This window comes from Geotrypetes seraphini, chromosome 14 (assembly GCF_902459505.1).
Source record: "Geotrypetes seraphini chromosome 14, aGeoSer1.1, whole genome shotgun sequence".
Taxonomy (NCBI): Eukaryota; Metazoa; Chordata; class Amphibia; order Gymnophiona; family Dermophiidae; genus Geotrypetes; species Geotrypetes seraphini.
The window spans coordinates 56,960,895-56,983,781 of NC_047097.1; the positions used below are offsets into that span (position 1 = coordinate 56,960,895).

Here is a 22,887-nt window from a genome sequence, read left to right on the forward strand (position 1 = left end):
CTGAAAATTACTGTTTTTAGGGCTCCGACGGGGGGGGCATGGGGGGAACCCCCCCACTTTACTTAATAGAGATCGCGCCGCGTTGTGGGGGCGTTGTGGGAGGTTTGGGGGGATGTAACCCCCCACATTTTACTGAAAACTTCACTTTTTCCTTGTTTTTAGGGAAAAAATTGTTTACAGTAAAATGTGGACGGTTACAACCCCCCAAACCCCCCATAACGCCGGCGCGATTTCTATTCAGTAAACTGGGGGGGGGCTCCCCAACAAAACCCCCCGTCGGATCCCCTAAAAACTGTAATTTTCTTCGGCGCGCGCCTCCATTTTGCACTCAGTTGTCGGCGCGCACCTTTGTCTTTCACGGGATTGTCTATGAACTGGATTTTGAGAGGATGGATATTGCTTAGAATCTCTATATGTCTCTAATGAGTTGTGAGAAGCGACCCTAGGAGAAAAGTATTAAACTGTAATAATCCTCAAACGTACAGTGCAAGTGAGTGTCATTGCTAATTTATAAATTACGAGAGGGTGCTGAAAAGTTCTCAGTCTAATCAAGAAAGGAATGACGTGGAGCCGTGAAACTTACATGCTATTCCATATATTCACCCCAAGTTCAACACACTTGGCGCATTATGTCTTGAAGTTTCCGTAACCCTTCCCAAAAATACTCTGAATGTCTAGTAACTGAAATACTGCTCTGCTGCTGCAGTCGCCTCCAAATCAGTCAAAAAATTGTTGCCCTTTCAAACTCTTTTTAAGGTTTGGAAAAAGAAAATAGTCAGATGAGGCAAGATAGTCTATTCACTGAAACCCCAAATGCATCAGAATATCCATGGTTTTGCCAACCTTGTGAGCAGGTTCATTGTCTTTGCAAAAAGAAAACTCCTTTCTGCAGCTTCCCTCTCTTTTTTTTTTCTTCTTTGAAAACCTCCTTTAATCTAGAGAATGACACGGGGACAAAATTCATCACCGTTCCCGTCCCCGCGGATAACCGCGGGAAATAATCCCATGTCATTTTCTAGTATCTATTCAACCTCGGTCCTTTTACACCAGCATTCTTCAAAGCAAAGCTTGCGGGTCAGTGGCTGTGGCCATTCATACTCTGATTCTTATGTGAGCCAAGGATAATGAAGCCATTGTGACATCACTGATGTGATTGGCTCTTAGGCACTGGTGGAATGAGGCATTATGACATCACAATATCTGCTCTGGATACCAGAGACTGTCATTCTGTAGTGTCTGTTTCAACCTCAGTCCTTCTACACCAGCATTCTTCAAAGCAAAGCTTTTGGGTCAGTGGTTGTGGCCATTCATACTCTGATGCTTCCCTCTCTCCTTAAAGAATGACATGAAGATTGTTTACCGCGGTTATCCGCGGGGATGGGAACGGTGATGAATTTTGTCACCGTGTCATTCTCTACTTTAATCGGCACAGCGTGTTACAGTACTATTCTGTATTAACTGTTTGGCCCCTCGGTACATAGTCATTACAACATCTTCCTGATCCCAAAGCACTGTGGCCATGACCCTTCCTGCTAACTTATGGGTCTTTGAATTTCCTTGGCCTTGGAGAACCGGAGTGCCACCATTGCATGAACTGTTTTGTTTCAGGATCATAGTGTTGAAACTTTGTTTCATCAATGGTAATGAGTTGTTCCAAAAGGTTAGCACCAGCTTGCTGAAAATGCTGCAAAATCTACCTGGAAGTGTTCACTTGATGTTGTTTCTTGTCGGCATTCAAACATTTCAGGCATGTTATCGCACCTTACAAGCCAAGTAGATCTTTGTGATCTGAAAATCAAAAGTTATTAAACTTTTACACAGACAATAGGGCGATAACTTTCTGCATTGCTGGTGTTAAAATGTGGAATGCTTTGGTGGTCAATTACGATTACCGTATATACTCAAATATAAGTCGAGACCCCCATTCCCCCCCCCCCCAAAGGAGGAAAAATGGTTGACTTGAATATGACAGGCGGCTTAATATTCAATTCTCATGAGACTCCCCATAGCCATTCAGGAAGCCGCTGAGCAGCAGTGCCAAAGCACGCTCTTGCTCAGTATAGCTGAAGCCAGAACTCGCGGTAGCGGGACCGGTTTAGCAGTGGGGCTGGAGCACAGAAAGCTCACTCTTGCCCGCTACACCTCTAGACCACCAGGGATTCCAGGTACGTGGCAGAGAGGAGGTACAATGGAAGGGGGATGGGATGCAGAGCCTGGCTGCCTGTTGGAGGCCTGTGACAAGTCCAGGAGGGGGGGCAGGTGGGTGCTGGCCTGAATATAAACTGACCCCACCTCCCATTTTTGGGCCAATATTTTGGCCCCCAAATTTCTATTTATATTCAAGTATGTGCAAATCGGCTCCAATTTCAGAAACAGTTAAAAACTCAGTTGTTTGTTACTGCTTTCTTGTGATTTAATAGTCGACATTGGAAGAAATTATTTAATTTCAAAGTTTTAAAGATTTTATTCTGTGATTTATTTTATGTAAGTTTTATTGCTGTAAACTGTTTTAGTTATCAGACGGTATAAACATTTTTAAATAAATAAATTTGGGCAACCACTTGGCTGACAGCTTTTGCATACTCAGCTGCTCGTGAATTATACACCCATGTTCCCTGAATGTCTCGGCAATTGTTTTAGCCAATATGAGTGACACTGCCAAAATAAAGTCACAGACATGGGGAGCTGGCACTATTTGAGGCCTCCAAGACCTTCCTGCATCTTCAGTCTCAATCTCCGCACTGAAAGTTTGCACACCACTTCTTCACTGTGGAGTATGATGGACTGTGGCTCACTGGTTGAGCTGCTGCCTGCCTCCGCACCCAGAGGTTGCGCGATCAAATCCTGGTGCTGTTCCTTGTGACCCTGGGCAAGACACTTAATTCGCTAGTGCCCACTGCTTTGAATGTCAGCTTTGAAACGCCAAAGCCACTAACAGGCAGTATACAAATCCCCCCTTTCAATGTTTGCATCATACATGCATGGATTTCCTTTGGAGTTTTCTTCTGCGGGACTAGGAACTTCACGACGGTTTGGAGTCCCGTACTTGAAAATTCCACATTTTTTTGTTGGCGTGGTTCAATCAGTGATCTGAAACAGGGTCAAAACATTTCATTACGATTCTGCGAACTGGTACTTTGCAAAATAAAATAGCACTCTTTTCACCTACAGTGGCAAAATAACGCTCCGAATTTAGGAAGTTGGTTGGGGTGAGAACTTTTCAGCACCCCCTTGTATACTTTCTAGGAAAGTTGAAGGCCTGGCTGGAAACTCAGTGATAGGACTGTGTTATGCTATGCAGAATACCTGGGTTCATGTCCCAGGCAGGATCTCCTTGTGTGGGGGATTGGGAAGTAGGAAACGATATGGAAGCAATGTTCACCGGCCAGAGGGAGTCACAGTGATTGTGTGATGGTGACATCTAGTGGCTGCATTTAGAGCCGACAACTGCAGGGTTCTTCTATGGTCCCTGGCCGAGGACTCTTACTGCAATGACAGTGCAGGGTGAGTTGGGAGAAGAAGCTTAGTGTTTCATTTTGATTAAACTGAATGATCAAAGGTGTAGGATGAAAGGTATCTTGAATCAGTTTATTAGTAAGGAGGAAAGGGTGGATGGACTAGGGATCGTTTAGGAGATTTCAATGTTGTGCTGTCATTTTTGAAGCCTGTATATTAGCAGTCATAGCTTATCACAAGGTTTAACGTTATAGTTTTGACCAAAAACTGTCAATAAACATTAAAGTTCCAAAGAAAAGTCTAAATACATAGAACAATAATGAAGTCACAAAAGAATCATTTACCTGAATAATCAATATTAATGTGTGAATGTTTTCCGTGTATATCTATTATCCAGCGCTCATTGTATAAAGATCTACATAGTATACATGAAAGAATGTCTTGGGGACAAATTTTTCCCCATCCTCGCGGGAACTTATTTTCCCGTCCCATGCCCGCAAGTTCTTTTCCTGTCCCTGCCCCATTCCTGCAAGCTCCATCCTCATCTGCACAAGCCTCCAACACTTTATAATCCTAAGTAGCAACATTCTAGAACTCAGATTGTGATGTCATAATGCCTCATTCCACCAATGCCTAAGCTCCGTCCTCATCTGCACAAGCCTCAAACACTTTAAAATCCTAAGTAGCAACATTCTAGAGCTCAGATTGTGATGTCATAATGCCTCATTCCACCAATGCCTAAGCTCCGTCCTCATCTGCACAAGCCTCAAACACTTTAACATCATAAGTGTTCAAGGCTTGTGTGGATAAGGCAGAGCTTGCAGGAATGGGGCAGGGACAGAGACAGCGGCAAAACTCACAGGGATGGGGCAAGAAAATTTGAGTTCCTGTGGGGATGGGGACAAATTTGTCCCCATGTCATTCTCTGGTATACATCAAACATTCTTAACAGAGTTTGAACATGCAGTTGATTTTTTTTTTTTTTTAAAGAAACTCCGATTCTTCAGGATATGTTTATAGGGACATTTATGACCACCAGCAGTATGAGCTTAAGACATAGTTATGACTCTGGCATTTTTATCACCAATTTTAAAATTCGACATGTATATATTTTGCCAGCAGCTCTCTGACAAATAAACTCCTTAAGCATTGAGAATAGCTGGGCCATCAAAACCGGAAGAGCATTATAGAATGAACATTTGCAATTACAGAATATAATGTAGCTTTACCATCCTCGCAATTGCTGGACAACAGCAAGACTAAATTTGATCTATTGCGATTTTCCTGATGTAGCCTGGGGAAGCAGCTCCAGAGCCATCATGGCTGTGCCGCTTTGAGACACTCCTGCTATCGTCATCAGTCAGCACCTCATGTGCTAATGAAAGAAAAAGGGTCAGTGGTAGTGCACAACCAAAGTGGCTAAGCCATCCCTTTAGCGCTCCTTCAGAGCTTGGAGGAGCCATTACACCCGTCCCTTCTTTGGGAACTGGAGGAAACTTGATTCATATCTGTATTTTTTTTTTTTTTTTTAAAGTCGGGCAATTACATGGTTAAGCCCAAAAGAGACTGGGCTTTTTCCTAGAGCAGTGGTGGTCCAATGGAAATCTTTGCAAACAGAAACATGATGGCAGATAAAGGCCAAATGGCCCATCTACTCTGCCCATCCGCAGTAACCATTATCTCTTTCTTTCTCAGAGATCCCACATGCCTAGCCCAGGTCCTCTTAAAGTACCTTTATTCATAGATAGACTTCTCATTCCTTACATGCCTTCACATTTATTAAGATCTAATTATTCTCCTCCACTCCACCCACCTATCTCTTCAAATCTTTGCCGGTAGTGAGCAGTGGCGCAGCGAGGGTGAGAAGCGCCCTCTTCTCTGCTCCCCAACCCATCCGCTCCTTCCCCGCCCTCCCCTGCCACGTGCATCCCTTCCCTTTCCTCCGTACCTCGTTAATGTTGCTGGCGCGAGCAGCAACCCCAAACTGTTGCTCGCGTTGGCGCTTCCTCTGATGTCATTTCCTAGGCGTGTGGGTCCAGGAAATGACGTCAGAGGAAGAGCTGATGCTGGCACAAGCAGTAGCTTGGGGTTGCCGCTCGTGCCGGGATCATTATAGAGGTATGGGGGACGGGAAGTGGTACGTGCAGGGTAGGGCGGGTGTCAGCGCCCCCCCCCCACCACGATGGTGCCCGGTGTGGAATGCTCCCCCACCCTTACTACACCACTGGTGTCTCCTACCTGCTGCTTGCGCCGGCCTCGGTTCTCCGTCTGACATCATCAGAAGTGACATCAGAGGGAGAGCCGAGGTCGGCGAAAGCAGCAGGTAGGAGATGCTAACGGGTGGCAAAGATATGAAGAGTAGGGGGGGTCCCGAGCGTCTCCTTCCCTTGCTACGCTGCTGGGTAACCGCTAGGATACTGCACAACCCATTAATGCGGTCGTGAGCTAGCCGTTGCCACATAGTCAGCCACATGTTAATCCCTAGGTTTCAGCAGGCATCAGTACAACGGCCAAAGTTGGGAGCAAGATCTGCGCTAAGCTACTTTTCCGTAAGGATGGTCCACGCAGAGTGCCCCAGTTTAGCGCAGATCTTTCCAGCATCTAACTCTGGCTGCCATTTATACAAATCCCCCCAAATGCTTAACAAACTTTAGTAAAAAGGTTCCTGAGTATGGCTATTTGTTCAAAAGAATCATTTCTTTCAGTCAAGCTCACGTTTATCCGGATTTCATAGGTTCTGGATGACAAAAAAAAAAAAAAAGCGCCCTGAGAAAAATGAAACGTCCCTTTTGATGGCATCCCTCTCTATGGATCCAAAAAGGAAGACAACCTGGGTAGACCTGACTGTGCTGTTTCTGCAGGTCAGTGCTTTAGCTCTTCTCTGTCAAGCGATGGTAATCGGGCTTTGTTTTGGTCTCCGTGCCATGAATGCGCAAGGCTAGAAGCAGGACTGCGAGCATGCTTAGGGTTCAGCACAGAACATAATCGCAGGGCAAAGCATCCGGTTCAGGCACCAAAGAAGAAGGGACACAGAGAGAATAAACTTAGTGCTACCCCCGTATACCTGCTTGAGATAATGTTACAACTGGAAAAGTACCTGTAATATAAGAATTTTAGAGAGATTAGTAGGGAGATTGGCGCAGGCAGATCAACTAAGCAACAGTGGTAAAGCTTTGCCAAGGAATTGTACTGGGGGGAGCAGGATAGCTTCTATGCACAGAGGATCTCTAAGGGAGATTAAAGGATTGTAGAGCTTATTAGTTTGGACAGATGGGGATAGGAGCTGTATCAGCTTTATCTGCCATCATTTTTTTAATGTTATTAAGTAAGGCATATATTTAGGAGAGGCTCATTGCTATTTCAGACTCATTTGCATTTAAAGCATTACACCTAAGGTCAGCAAATTTTTCCCCAAAGATGCAATAGCCAGAAGCTAAAAATCAGCTGGAAAAAAAAAGTGCAAAAGGCACAGTTTTAAAATAGTGAATCTCTTGCAACTTAGAAAAGAGAAAAAAATCAGACCCACAATTCTTATGTGTAAAGTCTTGTGCATACGAAAAAACATGGAACATTTGCACATAAGGGCTAAATTTAAGAAACAAAAGATCACAGTTGACAAAATTTATCTGAATATTTTCCCAATTCAGAATTTTGCAGGATGAAAAAGCTTTGCACCAGAGATGCCCTGATTCAATCCTGTGCAAGAGAACTGACTTGCAAACTCTCTGCACTCATGTGCCTGATACGTACATGTGCCCTTCCATCAGGGCAGCCAGGAAAGCTCTACAGTAGAGAATGACTTGGTGACAAAATTCATCACCATTCCCGTCCCCTCGGATAACCGCGGGAAACAATCCCGTGTCATTCTTTAGTGTCTATCTCAACCTCAGTCCTTCTACACCAGCATTCTTCAATGCAAGGCTTGAGGGTCAGAGGCTGGGCCCATTCATACCCTGATTATTATGTGAGCCAAGTATAGGATAATGAATCCATTGTGACATCACTGATGAGGCTGGCTCTTAGGCATTGGTGGAAGCATTATGACATCACAATATCTGCTCTGGATACCAGAGACTGTCATTCTTTAGTGTCTATCTCAACCTCAGTCCTTCTACACCAGCATTCTTCAATGCAAGGCTTGAGGGTCAGTGGCTGGGCCCATTCATACTCTGATTCTTCCCTCTCTTCTTAAAGAATAACATGGATATGGCTTCCCATGGTTATCCGCAGGGACGGGAATGGTGATGAATTTTGTCACCATGTCATTCTCTACTGTACAGTATTAAACGTACATGAAAACCAGACCCTTCTGAGGATCAAAATATCGCTTAATAGTCTCTAATGTCTAACCACAGAAGGGGAAAGCAGGCGGCCAAGGTCAGGGTCTGAGCTAGTCCTTACCTCGTCTTCATGCTTCCACTCCCAGCCTGGGTTGGACCGTTACTGCTGCCCGGATACCGATCATAGTAATTCTCAAAAACTATGGGAGCTGAAAGAGAAAACCAAAACCCCAAACTGTGTGTATAATAATATTAGAAATGCCCTTGCTGGATCAAGTTCAGCATCTTCTTTCCACTAGTGGTCATGATGAGTTGTTTGGAAGTGCCGAGTAGGAACTTCCTTTGCCTACTGGTCACATAGCTCTTGTTCCACTCATTGGTCGGATGCAGGGGCTCTTGGGTCCAATAAATAACACCTACTCTCAGGATTCTTTCCTGACCAGGGGGAAGATAGTCTTTGAGGACCGATAAGGGGAACATTCTATAGTTCATTGTTCAGACTTCATTTACCATAAATCAAAGCAATTTGCAGGGGTTAAAGGTTAAGCTCCCGTAAAATCGCGCGCTTTGGATGAAGTTGTTCCAACAAAATAAAAATTACTTTGGGGGATAGCTGATAGAAGTGGATGACTTGTGAACGGTCCATTTTACGTCTATTGCAATCTATATAGGAAATCAAAGTCAAAACAGCCAAAAACCATAGTTAAGGCAATCGGCACACAGCAGGCTTATCTTCTACAACTAACTCTCTAACAAAGGCATTCTTTGGAGAAGGACTAATCCTGGGTTTTCCCAATATCGGGTGAGGAAGTGGCTTAGTGGTTAAAAGAATCACCTGCAGTGAAACCCATGAAATCAGGATTCAGTTCCTGCTTCTGCCACTGACACTCTACGCCTGGGCTGATCAATTTTATTTACCGTAATAAAAAAAATATATATACAGTATGTACAAGATGCTGAGAGAACCAATTTAAATCTCCTACTCTATACCTCTCATGCTGATTCCTCTTAATGAAATCTTTAAACCATTTACGTGCTGTAGAAGGACCACCCACTTCAACGGTATCAAATATAATGCACTCAATTGTGTTGGAAATCTTACAAGTCCTATTGAAATTGTTATTGATTATTGTTAAAGGAGGAAAAAAGCCTCAGATCCCCATATTCCATCGGTGAGTCACTTTGCTGACTATACTGAAGAGGGAAACCACCTCATCGACTTAGAAAAAAACATCTTCTTACTCGAGCAACATTCATGCATACTCTCAAAAGTACTTTGTGACTTCATCCATACTCTACCCAAAAGCACAGTTACTTACCGTAACAGGTGTTATCCAGGGACAGCAGGCAGATATTCTTGACTGATGGGTGACGGCACCGACGGAGCCCCGGTACGGACAATTTTAGAGTGATTGCACTCTAAGAACTTTTAGAAAGTTCTAGCTCGGCCGCACCGCGCACGCGCGAGTGCCTTCCCGCCCGACAGAGGCGCGCGGTCCCTCAGTTAGTATAAGCCAGCTAAGAAGCCAACCCGGGGAGGTGGGTGGGACGCAAGAATATCTGCCTGCTGTCCCTGGATAACACCTGTTACGGTAAGTAACTGTGCTTTATCCCAGGACAAGCAGGCAGCATATTCTTGACTGATGGGTGACCTCTAAGCTAACAAAAAGAGGGATGGAGGGAAGGTTGGCCATTAAGAAAACAAATTTTGTAAAACAGATTGGCCGAAGTGACCATCCCTTCTGGAGAATGCATCCAGACAATAATGAGATGTAAAAGTGTGAACTGAGGACCAAGTAGCAGCTTTGCAGATTTCCTCAATAGGAGTGGAACGGAGGAAAGCTACAGATGCTGCCATTGCTCTGACTCTATGGGCCGTGACAGAACCTTCCAGTGTCAGTCCGGTCTGAGCATAACAGAATGAAATGCACGCTGCCAGCCAATTAGACAACGTACGTTTAGAAACAGGACGTCCCAATTTATTCGGATCAAAGGACAGGAAAAGCTGGGGAACTGATCTGTGGGGTTTCGTACGCTCCAGATAGTAAGCAAGAGCCCTTTTACAATCCAAAGTATGCAGAGCTTGTTCCCCAGAATGAGAATGAGGTTTTGGAAAGAAAACCGGTAGAACAATGGATTGGTTGAGATGAAATTCAGAAACAACCTTGGGGAGAAACTTTGGATGTGTACGCAGGACCACCTTGTCATGGTGAAAAACCGTAAAAGGTGGATCTGCAACCAGTGCATGAAGCTCACTGACTCTCCTGGCAGAGGTAAGAGCAATAAGGAAAAGTACTTTCCAAGTGAGAAACTTGAAAGGAGCGGTAGCCAAAGGTTCAAATGGAGGCTTCATTAAGGCGGAAAGAACCACATTGAGATCCCAGATAACCGGAGGGGCTTTAAGAGGTGGTTTAACATTAAAAAGCCCACGCATGAACCTGGACACCAGGGGATGAGCTGAAAGAAGCTTTCCATGGACTGGCTCATGAAAAGCTGCAATGGCACTGAGGTGGACCCTGATGGAAGAGGACTTCAGGCCAGAGTCAGACAAAGAAAGAAGATAATCCAATAACGTCTCCACTGCTAGGGAAGTGGGATCAAGATGATGAAGAAGACACCAGGAAGAAAATCTCGTCCACTTTTGATGGTAACATTGTAGAGTGGCTGGTTTCCTGGAGGCATCCAGAATGGAACGAACGGGCTGAGACAAAAGAGTATCAGTCGAGTTCAGCCCGAGAGATACCAAGCCATCAGGTGTAGCGACTGAAGGTTGGGATGCAGAAGGGTTCCCTGCTGTTGCGTAAGCAGAGAAGGAAACAGAGGAAGAAGAAAAGGTTCCCTGGAACTGAGTTGAAGTAGAAGGGAGAACCAATGTTGCCTGGGCCACCTCGGAGCAATCAGAATCATGGTGGCTCGTTCCCTCTTGAGCTTGAACAAGGTTCTCAACATGAGAGGCAGAGGAGGGAAGGCGTACAGGAACAGATTCGACCAGTCGAGGAGAAAAGCATCTGCTGTTAGACGGTGCGGAGAGTAAAGTCTGGAGCAGAATAGGGGCAGCTGATGATTGTGAGGAGCTGCAAAGAGGTCTATCTGAGGAGTGCCCCATTGATCGAAGATAGACTGCAGAGTTACGGGATCGAGTGTCCACTCGTGAGGTTGGAGAATTCTGCTGAGTTTGTCCGCTAAGGAATTCTGTTTCCCCTGAATGTATATAGCTTTCAGGAAGAGATGGTGATCTATGGCCCAATTCCAGATCTTCTGGGCTTCCTGGCATAAAAGGCGAGAGCCTGTCCCACCCTGTTTGTTGATGTAGTACATCGCAACCTGATTGTCTGTGCACAACAGAAGGACCTGAGGAAAGAGAAGGTGTTGGAAGGCCTTGAGGGCGTAAAACATCGCTCTGAGTTCCAGGAAATTGATTTGATGCTTCCTTTCCTGGGCTGACCAAAGACCTTGAGTCTGGAACTCGTTCAGGTGAGCTCCCCATGCGTACAGAGAGGCGTCGGTGGTGATGACTAGTTGATGAGGAGGCTGATGGAACAGAAGACCTCTGGATAGATTTGAGGATACCAACCACCATTGAAGAGACTGACGAAGAGATGATGTCACAGATATGTGTCGTGAGCAAGGATCCGACGCTTGGGACCACTGGGTAGCAAGGGTCCATTGAGGAGTGCGCAGGTGAAGACGGGCATGAGGTGTGACATGAACTGTGGATGCCATGTGCCCCAAGAGTACCATCATTTGTCTTGCTGAGATGGACGGTAGAGGAAGCACCTGGTGACATAGAGACTGAAGAGTCTGGAGACGATTGGATGGCAGGAAAGCTCTCATGAGGAGTGTATCCAGGATCGCTCCAATGAATTGAAGCCTCTGAGTGGGAATGATATGAGATTTGGGTAGATTGATCTCGAATCCCAGAAGTTGTAGAAACTGGATGGTTTGGTTGGTGGCCAGAAGGACTGCTCGAGCAGAAGTGTCTTTGATTAACCAATCGTCCAGGTAAGGAAATACATGCAGGTGGTGAGAGCGTAGAAATGCCGCTACCACAATGAGACATTTGGTGAATACCCTTGGAGATGAGGCAAGACCGAAGGGCAGCACCTTGTACTGGTAATGACAATGATTGATCATGAATCGGAGATATGGTCTTGAGGTTACATTGATCGGTATGTGAGTGTAAGCCTCTTTGAGATCGAGGGAGCATAGCCAGTCGTTTTGATTTAGAAGGGGATAAAGGATGGCTAAAGAAAGCATCTTGAATTTTTCTTTTACTAGATGAATGTTGAGATCGCGAAGATCCAGGATGGGTCTGAGGTCTCCTGTCTTTTTGGGAACTAGAAAGTAACGGGAGTAGAATCCCTGCCCCTTTTGATCCAGAGGAACTTCCTCTATAGCGTTCAGAAGGAGGAGGGATTGGACCTCCTGAATAAGGAGGGCCGATTGAGGATTGTTCAAAGCAGACTCTTTTGGCAGGCTTTGAGGTGGAAGAGTCTGAAAGTTGAGAGAGTAGCCGTGGCGGATGATGTTGAGGACCCATTGGTCCGATGTGATTACTTCCCACCGGCTGAGGAACAGAGAAAGTCGACCTCCTATAGGCTGAGGCAGGAGAGCAGGAATAGGGATACTGGCTATACTGTGGAGAATGAAGTCAAAAGGGCTGTGACTTCTGCTGAGGAGGTTGTTTTACAGCTTGTTGCTGCTGCTGTTGTCTGGGAGGCTGACGTTGTTGTTGCCTCTGACGCCTAGGTTGCTGAGCAGTGGTAGTCAATGGACGAGCTGTAAAGCGGCGTTGATAAGCCGATTGCTGCCTATATGATCTTGGCGGAGGAGGCTTCTTTTTATTCTTGAGCAGGGTATCCCAGCGCGTCTCATGAGCAGAGAGCTTTTGTGTGGTTGAGTCCATGGAATCCCCAAAGAGCTCATCCCCTAGGCATGGGGCATTGGCTAACCGATCTTGATGGTTAACATCAAGCTCGGATACCCGAAGCCAGGCCAAACGACGCATAGCTACTGACATTGCTGTCGCTCTGGATGTTAGTTCAAAGGTGTCATATATGGATCTAACCATAAACTTACGTAGTTGGAAAAGAGACGACAAGCAGGTATGAAAAGATTGATGCTTTCGTGAAGGAAGATACTTTTCGAAAGAAGCCATGGTGGTAAGGAGATGCTTTAAATAAAAAGAAAAATGAAAAGCATAATTACCAGCCCTATTTGCCAACATAGCATTTTGGTAGAGCCTCTTACCAAATTTATCCATGGCCCTTCCTTCTCTGCCAGGAGGGACAGATGCATATACACTGGCTCCTGAAGTCTTTTTAAGGGTGGATTCGACAAATAAGGATTCATGTGGAAGTTGAGGTTTGTCGAACCCAGGAATGGGAATTACCTTATATAGAGAATCCAGTTTACGTGGGGCCCCTGGGACAGTTAAAGGAGTCTCTAAGTTCTTATAGAAAGTTTCCCTCAAGATGTCATGAAGGGGAAGTTTCAAAAATTCCTTTGGAGGCTGATCAAAATCAAGGGCATCCAAAAAAGCTTTAGACTTTTTGGATTCAGCCTCCAAAGGAATGGACAAGGACTCACACATCTCTTTCAAAAAACTAGAGAAAGAGGAAGTGGCCTGTTTGGAGGATGGGTCAGGGACAGCCGAATCCTCCTCCTCTGAGGAACATTCGCCTTCAGAAAGAAAGGGTTCCTCTGAGTCTCCCCACAGATCAGGGTCCCTGACATGGGAAGAATGGTCCCGAGACTCAGGTGTCGACGTTTGCATGTGTCGGGTTTTGCGCACCGACTTACCCGACCTCATCGATACCGAGTCAGGAGAAGTTAACGGTCGCACCGGTGCCGAAGTCTGCACCGATTGATGGTGAGCTCTCGGCTCCGGTGCAAGGACTGGCATCGATACCGATGAGGTTAGGTGAAGCGGTACCGAGATAGTGGAAGCGGGTAACACGGGTTCCACAATCGGTATCGATACGGGTTGATCTACAACCGGTACCGGTGGCTCGGTGCGGACTGGCACCGGAAGGTTCGGTGTCATGATAGCAGGAAGGAGTCGTTCTAATTGCTCCTTAAGCTGCACCTGAAGGATGGCCGTAATGCGGTCATCGAGGGATGGCACCGGTACCGCTTTTTTCTTCTGCGGTACCTGCGGTGCCGCTCGACGCCCCGGAGATGAGGAGCCCGATGTCGAGGGACTCACCTCTATAGGGGCGGAGCGCTTCCGCTGGCGTCTTACAGGCGGCAGGATTGGACTCACTGCACTCGAGGCCGGAAGACGTTCCAGCGGGGAAGGCTTCTTAGCCGGCTTACCTGACTGTTGAGATGCCGGTGTGGAATCACGCGGCGTCGAAGACGAGGGTGCCGACTGAATCGGTGCCGAAGCCGGAGTCGAAGGAACGGGGTCGGACATCTCGGCACCGAACAACAATCGCTGTTGAATTTGGCGATTTTTTAATGTCCGTTTTTTTAAAGTAGCACAGCGGGTGCAAGAAGAGGCCTGATGCTCAGGACCCAAACACTGTAAACACCAGTTGTGTGGGTCCGTGAGAGATATAGGCCTAGCACACCGCTGGCACTTTTTAAAACCCGGTTGAGGGGGCATGAAAGTAAAAACGGCTTCCGCCAAATCGAAGGCCGAGGCTTCGATGGTGGCAGAAGGCCCCGCCGGGGAAAAACCGAAACTGAAGAAGAAAAATGAAAGTTTTTTTTTTTTTTTTTTTTTTTACAAAGTGGAAAGAAAGAAAAAAGGCAATTTAAGCCAAAACGTTTACGCGAGCGGGAAGGCAAGTTAGGAGAAAATTTCAACAGCCGTTGAAAACGCGTCTTCTTAGCTCCGCGGAAACTAAGAAACTGAGGGACCGCGCGCCTCTGTCGGGCGGGAAGGCACTCGCGCGTGCGCGGTGCGGCCGAGCTAGAACTTTCTAAAAGTTCTTAGAGTGCAATCACTCTAAAATTGTCCGTACCGGGGCTCCGTCGGTGCCGTCACCCATCAGTCAAGAATATGCTGCCTGCTTGTCCTGGGATAACACTCCTACCCTCATGTTGCACAAAATGTTCACCAAAACTACTTTTTACATGCATAACCTGAGGGGTAATTTTATAGGAGGTCTTTTACATATGGAAAAAAGTCAAATTACTTCCGTTGTGCCTGTTCCAAGCTTGTTTGGAAAATATGATAAATAGGGCCTCCAATCTGTAGTTTTTGGGATCATTCTGCAAAATACTGTAAAGCTCTATCTTTATGGAGATAATGCGGTATACAAACTTAAGGTTTAGTTTAGAAATACGTCCAAAACCTGTTTTTATTATCGGCACTTGGATGTATTTTGACAATGTTCGTCCAAGTGCCGACTTAGGCCGGTTTTTGGACGTTTTTCTCTTTCGATTATGAGCCCCATAGGGTTTCCAAAACAGGTTTTACAGTGAAACATTCAAATTCATAGCTAGAGAGATTTTCTATATACTGTACTATGTGTACTGAAGATGGGGCTCACACAGTAAGTCGGGTTTTTAAGATATTCACAATCGATGCACATGGGATACATTTGTATACCTTAGAAAACCAGTATATGCTAATTTTTTTCATGCATATGCAATACTGATATCTTGAAAATCTGATTGACAGAAGGGACATGTTTGGGAAGCTGTGATCTTTAGATATTCAGTACGCTAACTGGCGAAGGGCTTCTTTTACAAAGCTGCGGTAGCGGCTACCCCTGTAGTAATCGCTCCGACACCCACAGGGATTTATTTAAAAAATTTCTTCCCCCGCTTACAAACTAAGTGGATAACAATATAACATACACAACTGAAATACATACAAAGCTTAGCAATACAGTCTCATCACACATTTTCATAACAACATACTAACAGAGCACTATAATAGCCTTCCCAATAAAGCTAATAAAAAGCCTTAAGAAATAATAAGGTTTTAAGTCGTTTTGTTAAGACATTTTGGCCCTAATTCTGTAACTGGTGCCTATCTAAATTGAACAACAAGCCCAATTAAGCTTTTTAATCAGCACTAACTTGGGCGCCTATCAAGAAAGAGCGATTCTGTAACAAGGCGCCTCTAAAAATTTAGGCGGCCTTCAAAAAAAATAGGCGTTAGGCGTGGCTACGTGTTGGCGCCTTGTTGCAGAATCGTTGCTCTTAAGCGTGCTTAGGCGCTCACACGGAGGCCTACATTTTAGTTGCGCCTAGCGCTGGCCTATTTATTGGGCGCCTACATAATAGTTGCCGCTCAGCCCGATTCTCTAAACAGCACCCAACTGTACTTGAATCGCGTTGAACGGTGCCTATATCAGCACCTAACTTTTGGCCGCTTCTTATAGAATTTGACCCTTAATCCCTACAGAGTCTCGGGTACCCTGGCAGGGCATTCCACAAAGGTGAGCCTGCCGCTGAAATTGCCGACCTCTGTGTCCTCCTATACTGTGTCTCTCTGCGTGCTTCGGTTGACAGTTGCATTGCAGACTGAAATCGCAACGCTCTAGGACAGGGGTGTCAAAGTCCCTCCTCGAGGGCCGCAATCCAGTCGGGTTATCAGGATTTCCCCAATGAATATGCATGAGATCTATTTGCTTGCACTGCTTTCATTGTATGCTAATAGATCTCGTGCATATTCATTGAGGAAATCCTGAAAACCCGACTAGATTGCGGCCCTCGAGGAGGGACTTTGACACCTCTGCTCTAGGAGGAGCGTACTGTTTTCAACACTTGAGTTAAGATACCAGAGAGCCATCCCGTAGATCGTCTGGTGCTCAACAAATCAAACCGCGTCAAGCAAAAAGTAAACAGGAAAAAAAGCAGGGCTGTAGAGCTGGGGAGTCACTGAATCACTATTATCTAATTCACACAAAACCCCACATGGACCGAAGGTACACTCTCTACAACACTATAAGGCCCTTCACACACACTCATACAGCAAAGGTGTTAAACCAGCAAGAGAACAAAGACCCCAACAGATAAACAGAAAAGAATAAGAAAAAAGAAGTAGAAAAAAAGCCTCAGTTCTGCTTCATTTGGCAAAAAACTTCTCTTCTCCAAACACTCCTGCATCCACACAAAAACTGTAAGGCAAAAAGCACTGTAGTAGCCTGCAGAGAAAATGTCCAATAGCACCCGGGGTACATAACCCCAAACGTGAAAATGTGGACGAGGGGCACAAAAGCACAACAGTCCAGACCCAAGCAAAGAGGCCAATGAAAACAACCACTTAGCTGCTGCCGTTCTCCAGGCACTTCTTAATTCACGATCCTGGGCAAAGCAGCTAGGGAACCCAACGGGGAACCTCCCGTTTTGCGTTGTCGTGCTGCGTCAGGGGTGTCAAATTCCTAGCTTCATAAGCATATAGTCGGACACATCGGTGCTCCTCTGGCTCACCCTTCACTTCAAAAATCACTTCTGGTGCAGGAAAAACTCCATGGCCCACACGCTGAAAAGACTAACACAAACTCCACCCCTTCCTATCTTCCACCAATCATCCGCCATCAGGAGCCGAAAAAGGCCACCCATTCAATCCGGGCATTGAATCCCCTGAAAGCCCTCATCGCACACCACTGCTATTACTGCTGATGGGGTACAAAAACTTTAAAAAAAAAAAAAAAAACCCCACGGATGGGGTTTGTAGTTTGATAATACTATATGGGAGTGGCTTGTAGCAAAAGTGGGTTTCCTGTAAGTCTATGATTGTCTTGATAATGGCTTCTGTTTTTATAAATTAGGAGGAGTGTGTGGCGCAGTGGTTGGAGCAACAGCCTCATCACCCTGGGGTTGTGGGTTCAAATCCCGCGCTGCTCCTTGTGACCCTGGGCAAGTCCCTCAGTCCTCCATAGCCCCAGGTGCGTTAGATAGATTGTGAGCCCACCGGGGACAGATAGGGAAAATGCTTGAGTATCTGATTGTAAAACCGCTTAGATAACCTTGAGAGGCGGTATATAAAAAAAAAACCTAATAAACTTGAATAATATATGACACCAGCAAGAGCATTATGGTGCATCAGTTTTGGGTAAAGACATTAGTCCAAAAAAGAAAGAATTACAATAAAAATCAGAGAAACGATAAGCGTGTAAGAAGGGCAGAAATCTGCTCAGTGGTTTTACCTGGTGGGTCTGTTCCTGTCTTTTTATTCTCAATGAAATAATCCACATCGGTGAGTATATCACAAATCTCCAAGCTCTTCCGCACTTCTTCAAACAACTGTAGGTGAAAATATGTCCCGTTACATTTAAGGGTTCAGCGACTGTTTCATTTCTAAACACTAGAATATTTCAGGTGGCAAATGATTTTTCACAGTGAATTGCTTCTATCTTAGACTGAATTTTCAGTGTTCCCTCCTCCCTTGCAAAGAACAATAGCTTCAAAGTTAGGTTAACAGACACTTAGGGCTCCTTTTATTAAGCTGCGATAGCGTTTTTAGCGCACGCAGAATTTTAGCGTGCGCTAAACCCGTGCTATGCGGCTAGAACTAACACCAGCTCAATGCTGGCATTAGCATCTAGCGCGCGGGGCAATTTAGCGCACGCTAAAACCGCTATCGCAGCTTAGTAAAAGGAGCCCTTAGTGATTGTGAGACCCGCATCCAAGGCAGTGTAGCATTACAAGGGGGTACTGAAAAGTTCTCAGCCCAAACAACCAGCTTCCTAAATTCTGAGCGTTATTATGCCACTGTAGCTGAGAAGAGGGTTATCTTATTTCATTACATGCCGATTTGCAGAAGCAAAATTCTGTTTTGACACTGTTGCAGACCACTGATTGAACCATATCCACGTCATTCTCTTCTTGGTTGGGCTGAGAACTTTTCAGCACCCCCTCATACTTCAGTCTGGGACTCTGGGTGCCATGAAGCATTACTTGCAGAATTCTACCTCTTGTAGCTCTCTATGGGACACCTAGTGTCTGGCTAAGGAAAAACAAGAGAAATCTCCATTTGAAGCAGCATCCCTGATCTTAGACACATGTGATCACTGCAGGATTTGTTTTATATTGTTTTATATATATATAGGAAGGGTTGAAGCATAAAACTGGGTAAATGCTAGTTTCTGCAATTGATGGCTTCCTGATGTGAGCCAGATGGGTAGATTTTCAAGCATGAATAGATAGACAACATGACTGCTTGTTGTGACAAAATAACACATATCAGGGGAAAGAAGCCAACTTTCTATGGCCAGGAGGAGTTATGCCCCTTTGTCTGGGTTTTGAAAAGCCCCCTCCAATTCGTGTGTGGATTTCTTCTCTGCACCACAAGAGCAGGCAGCAGGGGGTGGGACTGGGGACAGGGTTAGGGCATTACAGGCTGGGGATGGGTGGAACTGGGCGGGCCTGGGGGTGGTTCAGATTTTCCGATTGGAAAATCTAGGAACCCTAACGAAGACAGTTACTCCAATGCCTGGCTGGAAGGTTATAGAAGTGCTCCAAGAAAAACCTGGCACAGGCACATTGAAGCTGAAGTACAATAGCGCCACCTCTGCTTGGAGGTCTTTATTGCTCAGGACCAACAGCATTGGAAGAGGATCATTATGGGCACTCTTGCCATGGTCATCACAGCACCTGTGGGACTGCTTTACCAACTCAGGGGCCATCTAGGGCAGTGGTTCCCAACCCTGACCTGGAGAATCACCAGTCTTTCGGGTTTTTGGGATAGCCCGAATGAATATGCCTGAGAGAGATTTGCATGTAATGGAGGGGACAGGCACACAAAATCTTCCCCATGCATATTCATTAGGACTATCCTAAAAACCTGACTGCCTTAGGACTATCTTATTTCTGTTCGAGCACTGACTTGAGTTCAAACTTACCCCGGGAAAAAGTACTCATGCAGTTTCACGGTATGCATATTTATACCTCTACTGGGGAAGGAGCAGTTTTCAAATTGCATTTTCATGTGAGTAAACAAGCATTTACATGCATAAAAACTACTAAAAATTGCTTCCTAAAATACAGTAGACTCTCAGTTAACCAGCAACCATGGGGATTGATAGATGCTGGATAAATGTAGTTTCTGGTTGCTTGAGAGTTGCTATAAAAATAGGCCTAACTAATACTATACCCAAAGTTACCATTAAATTTTTTCTTTAAAATGGGACAGGCCTCCCCCCCTGAACCCCGGACCCCCCCCCAGTACCTTTATTTTATTTATTTATAAGTTTCAACTTTGACAATCTTTACAAGTCAAAAAAAGAAAAAAATACAATGTAAAATGAAAATATAATTCCAAATTATTTAAGAGGTATCAACTTATTACAGAGTATAGTTAGTCCACAATATATCTCTCGGGGAGGCAGCTACAGATAAACTGAATTAAACCAAGGTAATTTAATCAAAGGAACTAAAAATGGGGACCTGATTGCACGTGAACTAATCTTGCTAAGCTTGAAGACAGCAAAACTCATATAGAAGGTACTGACTGCTCTCTATCTGAAATAATCTTGGACAGCTGCTGTGGTTCAAAGAATACATATCTATTATCTTTATATGTCAAAACACACTTACAGGGATATCTAAGTGCAAAAGTTGCCCCTAATTGAACTGCCTGGGGTCTCAAAATGAGAAATTGTTTCCTTGTCTCTCGTTCTACTCAGAAGAGATCTGGATACATTCTTATAATATTATTCAAAAAAGGGAATATCTTTATATTTAAAAAAACATCTTAAGCATCCATTCCCTATCAGAATCAATAGCAAACTGAACAATTAATCCGACCTCTCCAAGAAATTAGGTCCAAACTATCAGCAGAAAGATTACATAGAAACATAGAACATGACGGCAGAAAAGGGCCACGGCCCATCTAGTCTGCCCACACTAATGGCCCACCCCCTAACTACCTCCATGAAGAGATCCCACATGCCAATCCCATCTTTTCTTAAAATCTGGCACGCTGCTGGCCTCAATTACCTGTTGTGGAAGATTATTCCAGCGGTCAACCACCCTTTCGGTGAAGAAATATTTTCTGGTGTCGCCGTGAAATTTCCCACCCCTGATTTTCAACGGATGCCCTCTTGTGGCCGTGGGTCCTTTAAGGAAAAAGAGATCCTCTTCCACCTGTGACATATTTGAACGTCTCGATCATGTCTCCCCTCTCTCTGCGTTCCTCGAGTGAGTACAGCTGCAACTTACCCAGTCATTCCTCATACGGGAGATCCTTGAGACCTGAGACCATCCTGGTGGCCAATCGCTGAACCGACTCAACTCTCCGCACATCTTTTTGATAATGCGGCCTCCAGAATTGTACGCAGTATTCCAGATGGGGTCTCACCATGGATCTGTACAACGGCATTATGACCTCGGGCTTACGGCTGACGAAACTTCTACGGATATATCCATGTCCTTTTGCAATTATAAATATTTGTATTTTTTACTGTTTTATTGTATTTCGCTGATTGTCCAGCTCTTTTTAGTGTAAACCGCCTAGAACTTTTGGTTATGGTGGTATAAAATAATAAAGTTATTATTATTATTATTATTGATTTTTTTTCTGGTTGCTTGAGAGTTCTGGTTAATGGAGTTCCGGTTAACTGAGAGTCTACTGTAGCCAGTATAAAGAATAAAAGGATATGTAAATATCAGCCTATCCTAACCATGTCGTGACTTAATATGCTTTCTGATGCTTTAAAAATCAAAAGGAAGGAGGGTAAGGAAACAAAGATACCTCATCATCGTGGACACACTGCATAGAAAAATGGTTGGTGTGGACCCAGAGGGAGTTGCGGAGCACAGCGAGACGGTCGCACTCTTGCTGCTGGAAAGCCTAGAAAAAAAAAAAAGGACCAGTGGTGAATGAGGCTGTCAAAAAGACTGTACTGCTTTCCAATCCCCTGCTACAAGTTCCTGCGCGCTAAAGGGATCCAGTATTTGATTACCAACAGATAATAAGTAGAAATAAAACAAAAATATAAAGGAAAAAAAAAGATACCTTTTTCACTGGACTAACTTAATGTAGTTTATGATTAGCTTTTAAAAGTAACCCCTTCTTTCTCAGATCAGAAATAAGCAAATGTTGGCAAAATCAGTATATATAAGGGAAACATGAAAGCATTTCAGTGGTAGTTGGAGACAGAGGTGACAAAGCAGTTTAAATTTCTTTGTAGTAGGAAATAAGGTCAAGTTCCTGGTTGAGTCCTGTCCAGTGGGTAGCAAAATATGTTACCATTCGAATTCAAAAGTCTTAAGTTCATGGATTGTCTTAAAATTTCCTTTTAGTATTCTTTTTTTTTTTTTTTTTTTTTTTAGTTCAATAAATTTTATTCAGTATTTTAAAAAATACAAGGAGCAATTCAAATACATAAAAGTAGTATAACATTTTGCATTAATATACAGTTAATTATAAAGGCCCATATTATTAAGAAAAGCTCAGAGTTGTTTTTGGATTTGTTTGTGGTGATGTATGACAATAGAAAGTGAAATAGGACAAAGTAAAAATTGAAAGAGAGAGGAAAAAAGAAGAGAGAAAGAAAAAAATATATATATATATAATTTTTAAAGAGAGGAGAAGACAGGAGTGTCTACATAGTAGAATGTATATATGAATCTAAAAATGACCAGGGTGATTTTTTGTTTTTCCAATTCATGGATTTATGGAGTGAAATTTTATTTTCATATGCATATGATTCAAATCTGTGGTACATACATAGAGAGTTCCACCAAAAAGTATAATCTAATAACGAAGATGATTTCCAATTTTTCAGAATATGCATGAGAGCAGTCACAAACATGGTATCAATGAGTTTAGGAGGACAATTTGATTGCGCGAAACAGGGGTGTTGAGATCGAAGGATTATAATGTCCATAGAAATCTCTTCTGAGCAGTTGGTGATAGATTGTATGGTATTCCAGATTTTGGACCAAAAAGAACGGACCAGAGTACAATGGAAGAACATATGATCAAGAGTTCCTTCCTCTTTCAAACAGTTCCAGCAGATAGAATCTTGTTTTAATTTGGCTTTCCACATACTTTCCATATTCTTACCATAAAATTATTGGGGCAGTGGTCAGTTTTTCCAAAGTGTTCTCCAACAGAGGTGACATCCTGGTTGGCATTGTAATTGTTAATATAATATCTGTGTAAGTCATAGGCGTCGGAACGGGGTAGGCCACAGGAGCCATGGCCTTCCCCAAAATTGGCACTGCCCCAGCCCCCTTCCCT

At 44.4% G+C, this 22,887-nt stretch overlaps 1 protein-coding gene across 2 annotated transcripts in view; it reads right to left on the reverse strand.

The window, feature by feature from the left end:
• The window catches only part of PSTPIP1 (proline-serine-threonine phosphatase interacting protein 1), a 67,661-nt gene that overhangs the window by 5,659 nt on the left and 39,115 nt on the right, over positions 1 to 22,887 (reverse strand). Inside the window, exons 10-13 of one of the 2 annotated variants that reach the window (XM_033919497.1) lie at positions 21,394 to 21,492; positions 17,849 to 17,945; positions 7,858 to 7,945; positions 6,521 to 6,553 (exon numbers count right to left, since the gene is read on the reverse strand). In XM_033919497.1, the coding sequence (XP_033775388.1) occupies positions 6,521 to 6,553; positions 7,858 to 7,945; positions 17,849 to 17,945; positions 21,394 to 21,492 (317 nt within the window). The remainder of the gene's footprint in view (positions 1 to 6,520; positions 6,554 to 7,857; positions 7,946 to 17,848; positions 17,946 to 21,393; positions 21,493 to 22,887) is intronic. The other variant, XM_033919498.1, reaches the window with a different exon arrangement.